This window comes from Papio anubis, chromosome 9 (assembly GCF_008728515.1).
Source record: "Papio anubis isolate 15944 chromosome 9, Panubis1.0, whole genome shotgun sequence".
Classification (NCBI taxonomy): Eukaryota; Metazoa; Chordata; class Mammalia; order Primates; family Cercopithecidae; genus Papio; species Papio anubis.
Window position 1 is genome coordinate 65,844,437 of NC_044984.1, and position 17,401 is coordinate 65,861,837.

At 37.7% G+C, this 17,401-nt stretch overlaps 1 protein-coding gene across 1 annotated transcript in view; it reads left to right on the top strand.

The window, feature by feature from the left end:
• Positions 1–17,401, top strand: part of LGR5 (leucine rich repeat containing G protein-coupled receptor 5) — a 147,552-nt gene that overhangs the window by 65,026 nt on the left and 65,125 nt on the right. Inside the window, exon 2 of the mRNA XM_009181214.4 lies at positions 1,791–1,862. Within this exon, the coding sequence (XP_009179478.2) occupies positions 1,791–1,862 (72 nt within the window). The remainder of the gene's footprint in view (positions 1–1,790; positions 1,863–17,401) is intronic.

Sequence of the window (17,401 nt, forward strand, 5' to 3'; positions counted from 1 at the left end):
ATTAAAAATAATGTGGAGTGCTTATGAATCACCTTAATATGTAAATGACCATGTTCTATTTAGAGCTTTCTGCAGATAGACAAGATCAACATTTGTTCTAAAGTGATTTCCACATCACATAGAAAAATATGAGAGAAAATCTATGCTCTCCACACCATATGTCTTGATGTCAAGACTGGTTTGATCTGTGTTACCAATAGACATGGCCCAAAATCAAACCACTTTGATCGTTTTAGGAAATAAGTAGGATATCAAATTTTAAAAAGTGAATATTCCTGAGAAATATCAAGTCTTTGCAGAGATTCTATAATCAATGTGAGGAATCCAGAAACTGCATTGATCAGTTTAAAACATGCCTGTTCAGTGAACTTAGTGGCTGTGCTATTTCACAGGAATATTTGGGAAAAAAATGAAATTGTTTATCAATTACTTGACTTCTTTATCTGGACAATGCCAGAAAAATCCAGACTTCTGAGTATGGACAATGCAAAAATTTGTAGTCTATACTTATGGCATTGTCTAGTTTTAGCTTAAGAACATAGCATTTACTTGGCTTCATTATTTATTGCTCACTAACAGATAATAAAATTAATAGCAATTTCGGGGTGGTACCATACTCTGAAACAATTAATAAAATATTTTATGTTTTTTGCACATTATTGTGACTTTTTAAAGGCAAAGAGTGAATGGTTCCTCAATTCTTAGCGTCACTGATGTAAAGTTAATATTTGATAAAGGAACCAACATGTTGCGAATGGAATCAGCTGATTAGGTGCAATGCATGTGTTCACTTTAATAAAAGCAATAATTCAGGTTGAAAAGAACTTCATGATCTTTTCTCAAGATAAATTTTAATGCAGGCCCGGTCTGAGAATACAATGCCATAAGTTCTGAATCTTCAGGTTCGTGCAACAAGTCATTTCTTAAGTGACCTTTAGCTGACTATATAAAATCTGAGTTGGTCTTGATTAGAATTTGTCCAGCTGTCAGTCTTTTGGCCTCTGAGATACAGAGGGCATATACCCATGATGCTGTGGGGTTATGTAAGAGACACTAAAGAAATGGGGGGGGGGGGGGAAGAATAAAACGTAATTACACGGAGTTTCGTTTAAAACAAAAATTGATTGAGTTCTGCCTAAAGTGGCTTGTTGTTTCCTGTGCCAGGAACTACTGTGCAGGCCCAGCAGGAAGTGTGCTACAGAGCAGGATCACCTTACACCCTCGTTTTATGGTTCATTTCACTTATTTAATGCAATCTGAGAACCTGCAAAAGGAACATGTTAGAAGGAGGGAATAGGCTTTTTGTCTTGTTTTGTTGTTGTTGTTGTTTTTAAGTTTCTTTGAATCAAAACATTTGTTTTTACAAGCTTAAAGTCCCAGAGAAAAACAGGACTTCTAGAGTTGCGCGATGAAGACATTTCTCTTTGTCACACAATTTAAAGCAAGACACAAAGTTGAGTTATGTCTAAAGTTGAGTTATGTCTGTTTCCTTTGCTGTCCACTCACATAATTTTAAACGTAAAGAATAACAACCATGCCCATGAATGGCCTAAATCATTTTGAATTTCATGTAAGTTCCTCCTACAGTCTCTAATTTGATAGAGAGCCCATGATGTTGCCAGGAATGTTGGAGAAAAGGAATATATTTAAGATGTAGAATATCGATTCATTTGTCAAGCAGAGGAATGAGTTCATTTTACTGTATTGTTTGGAAATGTGTGAATCGAACAGCTGGATTTCCTTGTGGTGGCATTCGCTGCTCCTCACACGCTGTCTATTTTCCCCTCCAGAGACCTCAGTATGAACAACATCAGTCAGCTGCTCCCGAATCCCCTGCCCAGCCTCCGGTTCCTAGAGGAGTTGTAAGTATCACTGTAGTCTTGATGCATCCAGTCAACACTGGGCACATTCTTGTGTTTGTCTCTCATACTTACTGTGGGAACCAGATAAAACAAGGCAGAAAACCTGTCAGCACCAACAGTTTCGAAACATGAGGAAACACTTAGTTGGGAGGGGGCAAAAATAGAATTGCTTATGATTCTGGAAATCAACTTATAAAAGAGTTTACCATAAGGCTACAACTTTCTAAGGTGAGACTGAGCCAAACAAATTAAAATTTTAAAACAAAGCCTGTTTAAAAGAACTGGATAGCTCTTTGGAAATAGTTAAGCAGCAGGATATTAAAAGTTTGAATACTGGTTCATGTTTATTAAAATCGCAAGTAAAGCTATAATCAAAACCAAAAACTGCTGCTTGGTTCGGCTTGTGACGGGGAGAATTGAGTCCACATTTGTATAGCACCAAAACTTCTTGTCCTAATCACTTTTAATTACTATTTCCCTACTTTTAAATGTAGCTTCCCCCAAGGCTTCAGTAGAAAAATGTGAAATCCACAGAAGATTTAAAACTGGGCTCTTCCAAACACTAAAAATAAAAACTAAAAAAGGAAGAAGCTAAAATTAGTTAATGATGCACAGAGGAATTTTGATTAAGTCTAGTAACCACTTTTCACAAGATGAAAAAGAACTGTATAAATCAAAAATCTGCATTTAAAAATTCACTTGACCCTCTTACACTTTTGAATGATGGGGATAAGGAGGGGATACCCCATCACAGCCCTGGTGTAGAACGTTTGGCACCATCAGTTGAGTCAGTCCTCTGACTGTTGATTAAAGGAATTGTTTAGGTAACGACCTCTTCTGAAAATATTTTCTTTATAAATCCTGAAGTCAGAGTCTAATTTGGGGGGTAATTTAAATTATTAATGCACCCCAGAATCCACCATGGGAGGTGGAAAGAATGTTTCATCATAACCAAATTACACTACATTAATCATTTTCTCAAGAGAATAAGAGGATAACATATTGAAATTGCTCCCCTCTGGAGTTTTATCTATATTTATTTTTGACGGCATTATGTTTTATGAAATGCTATTGTTTTACTACTGAAATCAGTTGCATGTGATCAAATTGATATCAAGGGTTATGGTAGGGAATCTTAGATTTCCAGATTGTACAGCAAGTTTTTATCATTCAGGGAATGGATTTTCACTCTAGGTCCTAGGCCTTTTTTTTTTTTTTTTTTCCATCTCCTCTTTTGTCTCAGGACATTTCCATCGCTAGGATTTAACCTTCATAGGAGCTGGAACAATGTCTGTCTTAGTCATGGCTGGTACATAATAAATAATCTGTCAATTTTTAATGAATGAACTAATGAGAAAGCAAAATATATAAAAGGAGTTTCTTATACATGTTAACTGCCTAAGAAAAAAGTAACAGATTTTCATTGACATTAGTCAACACTTTTAAACATTATTTTAAATAATTTCCAAACATCAGAATTTTAAAAAATTATATCTGTCTTGTTCTCCCTATACTGCCACAATTAATATACAATAGTTAGCCCTGCTTACCCACCATATTTCTAAGGTATGCCCTTCCTAACCTTTTCCCTTTAATTCCCTTATAATATCCTATGGCAAAATGCTTCCCTTCTCCCCCAACACACACCTCAGCTTTAGACCACAAGCTGAATCAATAAATAATTCACTTCCCCAAGGACTTTGTTTAATAGATTTCCTCCTTCAGTGACCCAACTCATTCAAAATAACTCCTCTTTCTTCATGAGGTGAATATTAATTCTGCTCCAAGGCCAGCTTTTAAAAAGATAGTTGAAAAAAAATCACAAAAAAAGCAATGGTGTTTGTGGAGAGAACTACCGTTTGAAAATGCTACTAGTAATACTTTTCTGCATTGTCTTATTTTTATCTCTCTGGAAACTTCATCAAGTATCTTGACCATAGAATCACAGAATTTCAGAAATAAAGGAGACACTTTAGAGACTATTCATTCCATTGCCTCATTCTGTTCTGGAATTCTTTCTGCTAAGCCGGCTGACTTGCTGAATTTAAAATCAAGACTGCTTTTCCATATATAATTCTGTGCTGCACCTAACTGATGTCTTAAAGACATCGTTATTCATTTAGCAGCAAAAGAAGTTAGTATTTACAAAACCTGGAAAAATGATCAACTCTTCTTGATTTATTCCTTTGTTCCCAAAGCTAAATTTAGGGGTTTGGGGAGGTTCTATGATTTTTTGTTTAAAACAAAAAATCCTTTAACAGAACATTTTTATTATGCTGTTGATTGTTTCTGGTAGACATATGCTTAAGTCTATATTCTCTTTTAGGCTATATGATATTCAAAAATAATAATATAAGTGTAATAACAACAATAATAGCTTACTCTGTGCCAATCACTGTTGAAAGTGCTTTACACACATCATTTCAGTGAATTATTACCCCATAAAGGTAGATATTATTATTCCCAGTTAACAGATAAGAAAACTTAAATACAGAGAAAATAAGGAACTTGCCCAACATAATGGAGTTGGTATGTATCAGAGCTAAGATTCAAACCTAGGTCAAAGCTAAGATTCAAAATAACTTTCAAAGCCATGCTTAGAAAGTGGAGGGAGGTTTGGAATTGTGCATGGTTTATTTGTGCTTTTCTTTTCTCCAGTAGCACCTAGCACTGTGATTTCACAGTAGTTTGCATAGTGGAATACTTTTAAATGCTCTATAAACTGAGTTGTGTAATGATCAGTGTGTATATACGTGTCTGTGCATGTGTCTGGGAATGAGAAAGAAAGCAATAAAGAGCTGTCTTCCCAGAAGGAAGAGATTGGACATTCAGGTTATTAATCTATGACTATTATATACTATCTATGAAAAAAGTATCATCAGAACTTTCAGGTGTAGAATTTCACCAATCTAGCATTGTTCAATAGGTCCAAAAGAGTCTTAGATCGTATTTTGTACATGTAAGTGCATATACTTCAGCACCATGTTTATATAGCATATATTTTACTTGAACTAATAAACAACCACCCATACAGCTAGATAGAGATGTTAACTCTCCGTCTCTCTTTCTCTCTCTCTGTGTGTGTGTGTGTGTTATGACAATTAGGACACTGTATGAAAGTGTTAAGTCTTTCATTCAGCTTATTCAGCTCATTTTTGTGCTTTATCTCTTTATACATTAAATATGAAACTGTCACTGATACTATCAATAATATTAAGAAACCCCCCACCATAAAACTCAGTCTTTAAAAATCACTATCAACCGGGCGCGGTGGTTCACGCCTATAATCCCAGCACTTTGGGAGGCCGAGGCGGGCGGATCACAAGGTCAGGAGATTGAGACCATCCTGGCCAACATGGTGAAACCCACCTCTACTAAAATACAAAAAAAAAAAATTAGCTGAGTGTAGTGGCAGGCACCTGTAGTCCCAGTTACTCAGGAGGCTGAGGCAGGGGAATCGCTTGAACCCAGGAGGCGGAGCTTGCAGTGAGCCAAGATTGGGCCATTGCACTCCAGTCTGGCGTCAGAGCAAGACACTGTCTGAAAAAATAAAAAGTAAAAATAAATCACTATTAATAAAGCCACATTACCACTCTTCCCCTTAGCTCTAATTACCTGATACATCATTTCCCTCATTTAATTCCTTTAACTATATTATAAACTGTGTAGATAGCCCTGGTTCACCTCTCATCCATGGCTAAGCCTTAACAAAAGTGTCACAGTTCAAAATCCTGTAAGAATCAGTAAAGCGCTAGAGGTATCCACTGACTTAATGTTTAAAAATGCACGTAACTCAGCCGGGTGCGGTGGCCTACACCTGTAATCCCACCACTTTGGGAGACCGAGGTGGGTGGATCACGAGGTCAAGAGATCGAGACCATCTTGACCAATATGGTGAAACCCCATCTCTACTAAAAATACAAACATTAGCTGGGCGTTGTGGCGCACACCTGTAGTTCCAGCTACTCAGGAGGCTGAGGCAGTAGAATCGCTTGAACCTGGGAGACAGAGATTGCAGTGAGCCAAGATGGTGCCACTGCACTCCAGCCTGGTGATACAGTGAGACTCAGTCTCAAAAAAAAAAAAAGCATCATAACTCTTGATTGAATGACGAATTACAGAAAGTATTTAAGAAGAACAGCTATCACAGAAAATTGTCTTCCTCTCTCCTTCCTGACAGTCTAGAAAACTTGTTACCTATGCCACAAGTTTTTGACACATTTCAGTCTTATTTTATTTTGTATTTGTTTAGTTTAGTTTTGTTTTGCTTTGTTTTGTTTTGTTTTTGTGACTCTACAAGGTGACCAGATATGCACAGGCCAGTTGTCCTTCTGGTGGCAATGTGCCCGTGCATAGAGAAGGGGAGTCTTTTGCAAAAAAGAAAGAAAGAAAAGCAGGTCTAAATTAGGGAAGCTGTGCTGCATAGAAAGAAGAGCACAAAATCTAGATCCAGAAGCCCAGGATTCCCATCCTGGCTCTGCCACTTACTAGCTGATAATCCACTTAATGCTCACTAAGCCTCAGAAGAGAATGGTGCTGCCTCCCTTTTAAGGTGTTTCCAAGAATCAAATGAAAGGATGATGAAAGAATGTTGGTAAACTGTATTCTGTATATAGAGTTGTATTAGGAAAATGAAAACACCTTCCAAAAGATTTTAACCCCCTATGTTCTTATTTCATGAGCCTGATTTTGCAGGAATCTCAGGGATCCTGGACTTGAAAAACTGTTTCCAATTCTGAGCTTTAATGGATATAGGCAACGATTGCAGATAGTTCTTTACTATTTTAATAACCTGAGAAATCATTGTATTTCCTTCCAACAGTATCTCTCCTCCTATTTACTCAGTTCTAGGAACTTCCGTTAACGCTTGTTATGTGGACAAATAAAAGATCCTACATTTGATCCATCAGAATGTGGTAGAGATGTTAGGAGCTAATAGCAGATGGTGACTATTGCTGGCATCTACAAGTTACATTAAACTTAGCTTGGCAGTCTGACCAAATAAGGAGGGGGGAACGAATTGTTACCATTTAAAATTGTCCAAGTTAAAAGCCTTTATTTCCAAGTAGCATTTTAAAAAATCTTCCCAGATTCTAGTGCTATTGGAATCAAATACTCGATTTAGAAAAGAAACATGAGAAGCTCTAGGGAGGTCTGTTTTTAAGTTACTATTGTTCCCTGGAACTGTTTGCTCATATTATGGTTGGACATGAAGAATCTCTACATAAATAGTAGATATCTATTATTACAGATGAAATTTGTAATGAGAGATCACTAAACTTTCTGAAAGCATAATCTAGGCTTGTTACTTCTACTTCCCCAGCATGTTACTGAAAATAGCGTCTGTATAGCTGTCCTGCCTGTCTTTTGAGATCTTTTTTTTTACTGAGGATCAAATGAAACAATGATCAAAGAACTTTGGTAAACTATAATCCACATATTGAGTTGTGTTCATAAAATAAAAACGCCTTCATGCCCATGAATAATCTTCAGGCCTTTGGCCTTCTCACAGTGATCGTCTCCTGTCTTCATAGATCTGATCATTGGTTATAAACACTGCCTCCTTGAAACTCAAGTGTTATTTCATGGCACTTATTTTGTATGGGTAGTCTTCCAAATGGCTATCCATCCAGCTAGATATAGACATTTAGATATCTGTTGCTGTATATATATATATATATATATATATATATATATATATATATGTTTGTAGTGTATATCTTTTGTTATGACAATTAAGCCACTGTTTTGAAAGTGCCCTACCTCTCTGCCTCCTTTTTCTCCTTAGCATTCCATTCTCCCCCACACCCTATAAAATGTAGACATCCTGCATATTTTTCCACTTAACTTTATTGTCTCCTTTCTCTATACTTCCTCCATTCAACACACATTTATGAAACCACTGAGAACATAAGAGCAAATAGGACTTGCTGTGTTTGTTTCATTCATTCATTCAGCAAGCCCCTGCCCTCAGGAAGTTGTCAATTGAGTAGTGGAGACAGATAATAAGCAAGGACACAACTGCATATGATGTTTGCTAATTGTGACAAGAGCAGTGAATAACACAAACATGGTATAGATAGCGAACAAATAACAAGGGGTGAGAAGGAGGGAAGGTCTCTCTAAGAAGGTGATGTCTAAACTGAGATGAGAAGGTGAAGGAGGGATTGGAACCCTAGAGCTGAGATACAGTGTTTTAAGCAGGAGAACAGTGTGAGCAGAGGCCTTAGGTGGGAAGAACGTGATGTGTTTGTGGATCTGTAAAAAAAATCAGTATGGCTGGCGCAGAGTAAGAGAGAAGGAAATGATGTGGATGCAGTTGGAGAGGAAGGAAAAGACCAGATCGTGCAGGGCCAGTTAAGTCATGTATGGAAATCAAATAAGAGCAATGGGAAGCCATTGGAGGATTGTGTGCAGCTAGTGAACCAATAGGATTTATGAACCTAAAAGATTTCTCTGATTTCTGCCTGCAAAATAGATTGGGGAATTATGGAAGCCAAAGGACCCAGTAGGAGGCTACAATAGGTGTCTGAGCAAGAAACTCATGACTTTCTGTATATAGATGACCCCCAAATCTGTTTCCAGACCAGATCTCTTTTGCCTTTGATTGCTAGGCCAATGGTTCTCAATATATTGTCCCTGGACAGTGGTGCACTGGCACCACCTTGTTATTTATTCTTTATCTAAACTTGCTCTTTATATGAGCTTGCTTTTGAGAAATACAAATTCATGTGCCCCCACCCCAACTTGGTAAATCAGGAGCTCTGGGGATTAAACTCAGAAAACTGCCTTTAACAGGCTCTCCAGGTGATTCTGATGCATGGTAAAGCTTGAGGACCACTACTCCAGGCTAGTGACTCTCGAAATCTAGTGACATCAGGATCACCTGTAGTGCTTGTAAAACCACACATCTCTGGGCCCCACCACAGAATTTCTTCAGCAGGCTGGGGATTGGGAGGAGAAAGTCAAGAATTTGCATTTATAAGCCACTTCCAGGTGATGTCAATACTGCTGGTTTAGCTACCACATTTTGAAAATCCCCAACTACTTAAGTGACACCTCCACCAAGTATCTTCCAATACTTCAAAACTCAACATGTGCAGAACCAGATTCAATCATGTGTCACCTGCCCAGCCTCCCACAAGCATTTTCTCCTACCTTGCCTGCTTGCCACCAGCATTCTTAGTATCCAGACTTGTGCCTGCCCTGTCAGTCATTTTCTGTCATTTTCTTCTCTTACCTCCTATATTCAGCCAATTTTCAAGTCTTAAAGCTCATAATTCCACCGTGTCTTTCCCGTTTGTTCAGTTGATTTTGTCACCACCTAGTTCGGGTTCTCATTGTCTCATTTGGGTAACTCGTTTTTTGTTTGTTTTATTTGTTTGTGTTTTAGACGGAGTCTCACTCTGTCACCCAGGCTGCAGTGGAGTGGCACAATGTCAGCTCATTGTTACTTCCACCTCCTGGGTTCAAGCAATTCTCCTGCCTCAGCCTCCCGAGTAGCTGGGATTACAGGCACCTACCACCGTGCCCAGCTAATTTTTGTATTTTAGTAGAGATGAGGTTTCACCATGTTGACCAGGCTGGTCTCAAACTCCTGACCTCAAGGATCCGCCTGCCTTGGCCTCCCAAACTGCTGGGATTACATGCGTGAGCCACCGCGCCTAGCCTGGGTACCTGTTAAAATCTGTTAACAAATCACCTGTCCTAATTCTCTCAACAATTAATGAATTAATCATTGTTTCTGGGGATGGAGACCATGAAGGTCTTCAGGTGATCTTACAAATATTAAACAGAGAGAACTTTAAAGTTTCCCATCCTTGAATATGCATTAGAATCAGCACAGTTTTTAAAGCTACTAATGACCAGGGATTGTCCCCAGAGATTCCGATTTAATAGATCTCAGTGGGGACCCAGACATCATTTTTTCAAAGCTCTACAGGTGGGCTGAGAACCACTGGAATATATGAAAGCACCCTAACAGACGAAGACAGTCAGGGACTCATCAGTTGTTTGAACATAGGGACTAAAGGGGAGGTCTAAAGATGAGAGATGATTCTGAATAGGGTTATGAAATCAAGTGGCAGGAGCCTGGTGAGGGACAGAAACAGGGAATTCAAGGGAAGAACTGATTTTGGAGGCAAGAGGATGCCCAGTTCTGGATATACTAAGGGTAAGGGGGCGGCAGGACATCTAAATGGGAATGTCAGTAACATTGTTGGAATGTAAGTGTGAAGCATGATGGGTCTGTTCTAGAGATAATGATTGGAGAGCAGTTTACGAAGAGGTGATGGTTGAAGGTGCTGGGTGGATGAGAACCTTGAGAGAGAACTTTGAGAGAGGTCTGTGTTTCCTGGTGTAGTTTTTCAATCTACAATAAAATCACTGGAACTGCTTATTAAAAAATGCAGATTTCCAAGTCCTTCTCCCAGAATGTCTGGTTCCCTGGGTCAGGATTGGGGCCTTGGGGATCTGAATTTTTTATGGCTTCTAAGGTGATGGCAATGCACACTAAAATTTGAGTACCACTAAGCAGAGCAGAAAAAAAGAAAAGGTGTGAGGACAGAAACTTGAGGAACATCTATGGTTGGAAGATGAAGACTAAAAGAGAGCCTAGGAAGAGGAAGAAGAGATGACCAGTCATAGCGGTAAGAGTAGTAAGATCGTGCTGAATCTGAAAGGCAGTCAGAGGAATTTAAATAAAAAGCAATGGGCAATGGTTTTCTGATAGCCAGTGCCTCAAGTGATACAACCATTGTGTCCCTGCATTTTCCTGTTTTGGGTCAGGATTGCTCCTAACCAACCTAAGCTTCAGACCAACCTTCCTTTAACCAGAGTAATAATTACAAACCCCAAATTTGGGGTCAAAATGCTATATTTGAACCAAATTTTCTTCTATGAACTTTTCTACACAGTGTGAGCAAATAACCTCTCTTTGGCTCATTCTGCTATTTGTAAATGGAGATGATGCTAATTGTTGAATGTGATTGTTATAAACAAATAGCACCATGCTCATAAAGTACTGAATATTGTGCCCTAGCATTTATGAACGGTTTGATAAATAGTAGCTACTATTTATATGCCCAAAAGCACTATATGTGGCATATTGAAAGTGCTCTAAGAAATTGCTGAATTTAAGTTTGATATGTAACAAAGAAGGAATATTCCTCAGCTGTTTCTAATCTGCTTCTATAATGACTAGCTATCTTGGAATAGTTATGCCAGACCTGAAGCAACTGCAGCAGTATGGCCAGCTGCCTTTGGAAACAAGATCAAACGATCAATAAATATCAGTTGAGCTCCCTGCTCTGTGCATGCAATAAGACTCTTCAGTTTAGGAGTCTATAATCAGATAGACTGCTTATAAAAGGGTAGAAAATGAGCTAGGCACTGTGGTGCGTACCTGTAGTCCCAGCTACGAGAGAGGCTGAGTCGGGAGGATCCTTAAGTCCAGGATCTTAAAAAACAACAACAAAAAAAACTTTAAAAGAAAGGGTAGAGGATAGAAAATCAACCTTTATAGGCTTAGATTTTATAGAATGCATCTTACAGGAGAGCTGACTGTTAACTGAGACGGTTAAGGAAGATTCCATAGAGGAATTGAAATTGAACTCTCTTAGTCTGGTTAAAGAAACCACAGGGCCCTATGCACATTAAAGGATCTCCTTAATGATTTGAAAGAGTTCATTTACTCAGTCCAGTGGTCTTAGTCCTTAACAATTCTTAGCCCTTGTACCTTGAAATCTGAATATTTTTTATTATATCAAATAATGAAAGCAAAATGCACAGCTCATGAATACACAGTTTAAGAAAGGAAGTCTTTTGGCTGGATTTCACAAATTGGATATGCTTGACACAATGACGGCAGCACTTGAGGCATTGGCTAGAACAATGGAAGGGGGTGGATACAGTTTTTGAAAATTGCAATTTTTCAAGGAGTATTGGGAAAGACATTTTTTTATCAAATGGGAAGAAAATTCATTGATGAAATGTCATGATTCTTGTATCCAAGGCACTAAATTGGCTTCTGCAAATCTTACCAAAGATGAACACAAGAAGGTTAAGTTCTTATGTATCTGTTCCCATCTGACCAGCAGGGGCACCTCGTAAAACAACACCTACCATGGTGGGCTTAGTCAATTATTGCTGTCATGCATTACTGCAAGTTGAGGAAAATTACATCTTACTATAAGTTTCATCATATTTCTAATTCTTCATATGACTCAGATACTTGGCTCCTGTATGGATAAACCAAAGCCAAACCTATAAATGTAGTTGGCCCTAAAAGTAACAAAAGCAAATCAATTAATTGAATTGAATCATGAATATCAATTTTAATTGACTATTATTATCCTGGTTTCATCACTTATGTATCTTTTGAGAGTCCCTAATTATATTATCATAGTTTTGGCTAACTTTATTTAGGACAATTTTTTTCCAAATGAGAATATTTTGATACTTTATAAAAGAATAAAAGACTTTTCAGAAATTTTACATTTAAATGATAGTTTAACAGCAATTAATTATTCAGGTAAATTAGAACTCCAAAGAGTGGGAAAATTCAGAAATAGTCACAGAACTGCTGAAATCAATATTGGAAAATCACAGAGAAGGAAAACAGTACCAGAAAACTAGAAATAGGCAAGTACCATCCAGATCTTTAGAATGGAAAAAGGGGGGAAATTATTACCATTAAGCCTGATAGCCCTCATCAAATTTCTAGAAGAAATTAATTTAACATTTATAGAGTGTATGCCCTTTCACTCTCGTGTGCTTTGTAAAAGTTGGAAAATAAAGCGACAATTTCTAGGAGCCAGCATGAATTTACCAAGTAGTCTGATGAAACGTTTTCTTTTAAATCACAAGAATTATGATGTTCAAGTTAATTCTACACTAATTATTTAAGTAGCACCGCTATTGCATAGCTTCCATGCTCCATAAGAAGACCAGACTACCTTTAAATAAATAAGGAAAGCGACAATGCTTTTCACTTTACATAAAACCTTTCGGAGCTTTGGTGTCTTCATCTACAAAATGTGGACGATAATAATCCCTGACCTACTCAATGATATAAATTATGGGAAAGTGCTTTTTACAATGTTAATGACATGTTATAATAAAGTAATCTTACAATAAACAGGAAGAAGAAAAAGGGAGGAAGAGGAGAATGAGGGAGAAAAAGTAACAGTAGGAAATGCAAGTGTAATTTTTTAAAAATTGAGGGTAGACAAAGACCTTCATGAAAGAACCCTTTCATTTCTTTTAATGTAAGGGAAATGAGGCCCAGGGAAGTTAAGTAACTTGTGTTGTCTCACAGCAAGTTAATGGTGAGAAGGAAGAAAATCAAAAAGGGAAAGAAAAAAAAATAACTAAATTAGAAGTCAAGAAGAAATTTGTGCAAGAACTGACCCAGGAGGCCTAGTAGATCTAGCCAGTCCTTCTCACTTAGCTCTGAAAATGCTACTCAGCCAAGTGGACCCATGTTGGACCATGGTTTCCTGCACAATAATTTCCCAAGGGTCTCAAATGCAAGGTCAAATGTCCCCTTCCATCCTCAGTACTCCCCCGATCTTGTACACATACCTCTCCCTATGTCTAGAGAGGAAAAATTAGACCTACGTGTGATTGCTTTGCTCTCATCCCTCCATTTTACAAAAGGTAGCTACAAAATATAAAATAAAATCTTTTAAAGATTCAAATTACTTTAGCAATTCAAAGAAAATTGTACATTCTCCAAAATACTGTAGATGGTTTTTACAGCACCAAAACATCTACCTGTTTGATTTATTGAAATAGGAATGTGTCTATTGTCTATTGTAACTTAATGGTGTTTTTCTTTTAATAGCAATTAAGTCAGTAAAACTAACAATGGTGGGGCAATATGAGTCATATTTGGAGCAATGACTTAAGGGATAAAAACTTTTAAAAATATTTTATGTAGAAAGACAAGTTTTTTTTAATCAAGTTATATCTTATTACAGAAGTGAAGATGATGAAAAAAATATTCCCATGAAATGATAATTTTAGAGACAGCGTTTTAAAAACAAAAACAAAAACAAAACTTCTGACCAGATGTTATGTTGCTCTCTAGGGTTGGAAAATAATTGCTTAGCAAACTGTTAGTTCAAATCATCACAAGAAAGATGTGTGTGTTTCTTCCTATTTGTGTATTGTGAACACATTTGAAAGCCTGTTTTATTCCTATGTTTGCATGCATTTCGGTTTTAAAAGTACTAAAGCCACCCCACATGGCAAAGAAATAAAAGGGGAATAATTTCCTTAAATTGCTGTTTTTGTCAATGAGACAGATCTGCCACCAGCCCAGCAAAGAGCTAATAGCAGATCATAAATTCCTTTGCTTTAAGACAGACTGCCCTGATATCACAGGTCAGTGGTTCCACAGGTTAGTTCCGAATATAGACTCAGGGGACCGAAAGTCCCTGCCCAAAAAAGAAAACCTATTTGTGGGAAGTGAGTTTCAGGAAATGTAACAGAAAGGCATTCACCCTAACAATAATTTAAACTAGTTTTAAAAAAATAAAGTTTTTACTTTCTCCTTTTCATTTCCAAAGTCACTATTTCAAAAACCATCCAGCTATTTGATGATACTTTCACAGCAGTGAAAGCTGATAAACACCTAGTTGAAAGCTATGTTTTAGAGCTCACAAATGCACTGTTGAAGTCCTGACTGAGCAGGATAGTTAGGGGCATTTTGACCAAAATAAGTTATGAGTCACTTGAGTCTGATCAATTAAGTTGTCTATGATGGTCAACCAAACCCGAATCTGTCTTAATTCAAAAAGCAACTTTTTTATATCACATCATGCCCATTTCATTTGCTTCAGTATTATACATAGCACTTTGGATAACTAATCAAATGCATGTGGATTATATATAATGTAACTGTAAGTATAAAACGTTGCTCCTCTTTGACTGCCTACATTCCACCTCGACCCTAGTGGCTCATCAGGTTGGATTTTTCTTCCACACCAAATCCTACCACTTCATGCCACCTCTGCCACTGCTACACTATCCCACCATCTCCCATCTGAAGATTTTAGTCCCTCTTGTGCTTCCACTCTTGAGCCCCTGGTCTCTTCTCCGCTTTAAAAGGGTCCCATTGAAAATGTTGGCAAACTATGCATCTAACAAAGATCTAATATCCAGTATCTATAAGAAACTTAAAAATATTTACAAGAAAAAAACAAAGAAAGTAAAAAGTGGGCAGACATTTTTCAAAAGAAGACATACATGCAGCCAACAAGTATATGAGAAAAAAAAAAAAAAGCTCAGCATACTGATAATTAGAGAAATGCAAATCAAAACCACAATGAGATACCATCTCACACCAGTCAGAATGCCTATAATTAAAAAGTCAAAAAATAACAGATGCTGGCAAGATCGTGGCGAAAAAGGAATGTTTATACAGTGTTGGTGGGAGTGAAAATTAGCTCAACCATTGTGAAGACAGTGTGGCTATTCCTCAAAGACCTAAAAACAGAACTACCATTCAACCCAGCAATACATTACTGGGTATATACCCAAAGGAATGTAAATCATTCTATTATAAAGACACATGAATGCATATGCTCATTGCAGCACTATTCACTGTACCAAAGACATGAAATCAACCTAAATCCCCATCAGTGGTAGACTGGATAAAGAAAATGTGGTACCTGTACACCATGGAATATTATTCAGCCATAAAAAAGAACAAGATCACGTCCTTTGCAGAAACATGGATGGAGTTGGATGGAGGCCATTATCCTTAGCAAACTAACACAGGAACAGAAAACCAGGTACCACATACTCTTACTTACAAGTGGGAGCTAAATGATAAGAACACATGGACACATAGAGAGGAACAACACACACTGGGGCCTGTCAGAGGATGGGAGGAGGCAAAGGATCAGGAAAAATAACTAATGGGTACTAGGCTTGATACCTGGGTGATGAAATAATCTGTACAACAAACCCCCATGACACAAGTTTACCTATATAACAAACCTGCATATGTACCCTGGACTTAAAGGTTAAATAAATATATATACAAAAGGGTCCCATCAGAAGGACATTTCTAAAACACAGATCTGATCACACTACTCTCTGATTTGAAATCCTTGCAAAGACCTTTATGGGATGGGCCTGGACACCTCTCCAACCTTACCTCCTGCCATCCTCCTGCTGTCATTCCACTCCAGCCATGATCACCTCCTTGCAGCTTCTGGACCACACCAGGCATACTCTACCTCAGGAATTTTGTTGTCTTTATATCAATACCTGCATGGTGCAGGCGTCTACTGAAATGCCTACTCAGCAGAGAGATTTTTCTGACCATCTTATCTGAAATAATAGCCCATCACCGCCACAACCACCACCCATTGTTCTCTATCCCTTTGCTTTGATTTTGCTTTTTTCAGAGCATTTTTCATGTTATATTATTCACTTGACTTTTTATTTAATAACTATCTTGTCACATTAGAATACCAGCTCCATGAGGTCGGGGGCTTTATCCTGGTATTCACTGCTGTATCACTGTCACCTAAAGAGGTACTAACACAAAGCTGGGCACTGTGGCTCACGCCTGTAATCCTAACACTTTGGGAGGCTGAGGCAATGAATCGCTTGAGTCCAGGAATTCGAGACCAGCCTGGACAACATGGCAAAACCCTGGCTCTACCAAAAAAAAAAAAAAAACAACAACAATTAGCCGGGCATGGTGTCACATGCCTGTAGTGCCAGCTACTTGTGGGGCTGAGGCGGGAAGATTGCTTGAGCTTGGGAGGCAAGGTTGCAGTGAGCCAAGTTTGAGCTACTGCACTCCAGCCTGGGTGGCAGAGTGAGACCCTGTTTCAAAAAAATAATAATAATAAATAAATAAATATTTAAAAACATAATAAAGTGGCAGCAGCACAGAGCAGGCCCTCAATAAATACTGTGGGATATAAAAAAGATAGCTTCAGATGTAGAGGAATTATAACCCTGATGCATTATTAGTAGGAATATATAAAAGTATAATCATTTTTCCAATGGTTATGCATAGAACCACCATTTGACCCAAGAATTCCACTACTAGATATATACCCAAAGGAATGGAATCCAGGGACTCAGATATTTGTACACTAATATTCGTAGCATCACTGTTCACAAGAGCCAAAAGATGGAAATAATACAACTTTCAATTAACAGATGAAGGGATAAACAAAATGCAGTATATACATACAATGGTACCTTATTCTATCACAAAAAGGAATGCAATTTTGATATATGATATAACACGGTTGGACACTGAAAATATTATGCTTAGTGAAATAAGTCAGATACAAAAAGAAAACATTATATGATAAGTCAGATACAAAAAGAAACATTATATGATTAGTGAGATATATATATCTCACTAATATGAGATACCTAGAAAAAGCAAGTTCATAGAGACAGGATGTAGAATAGAAATTACCAGGGGCTGGAAATAAGGGGAATGGAGGGATATCGCTCATCAGTTATGGAGATTTTGTTTGGGATAATCAAAAATTTGGGTG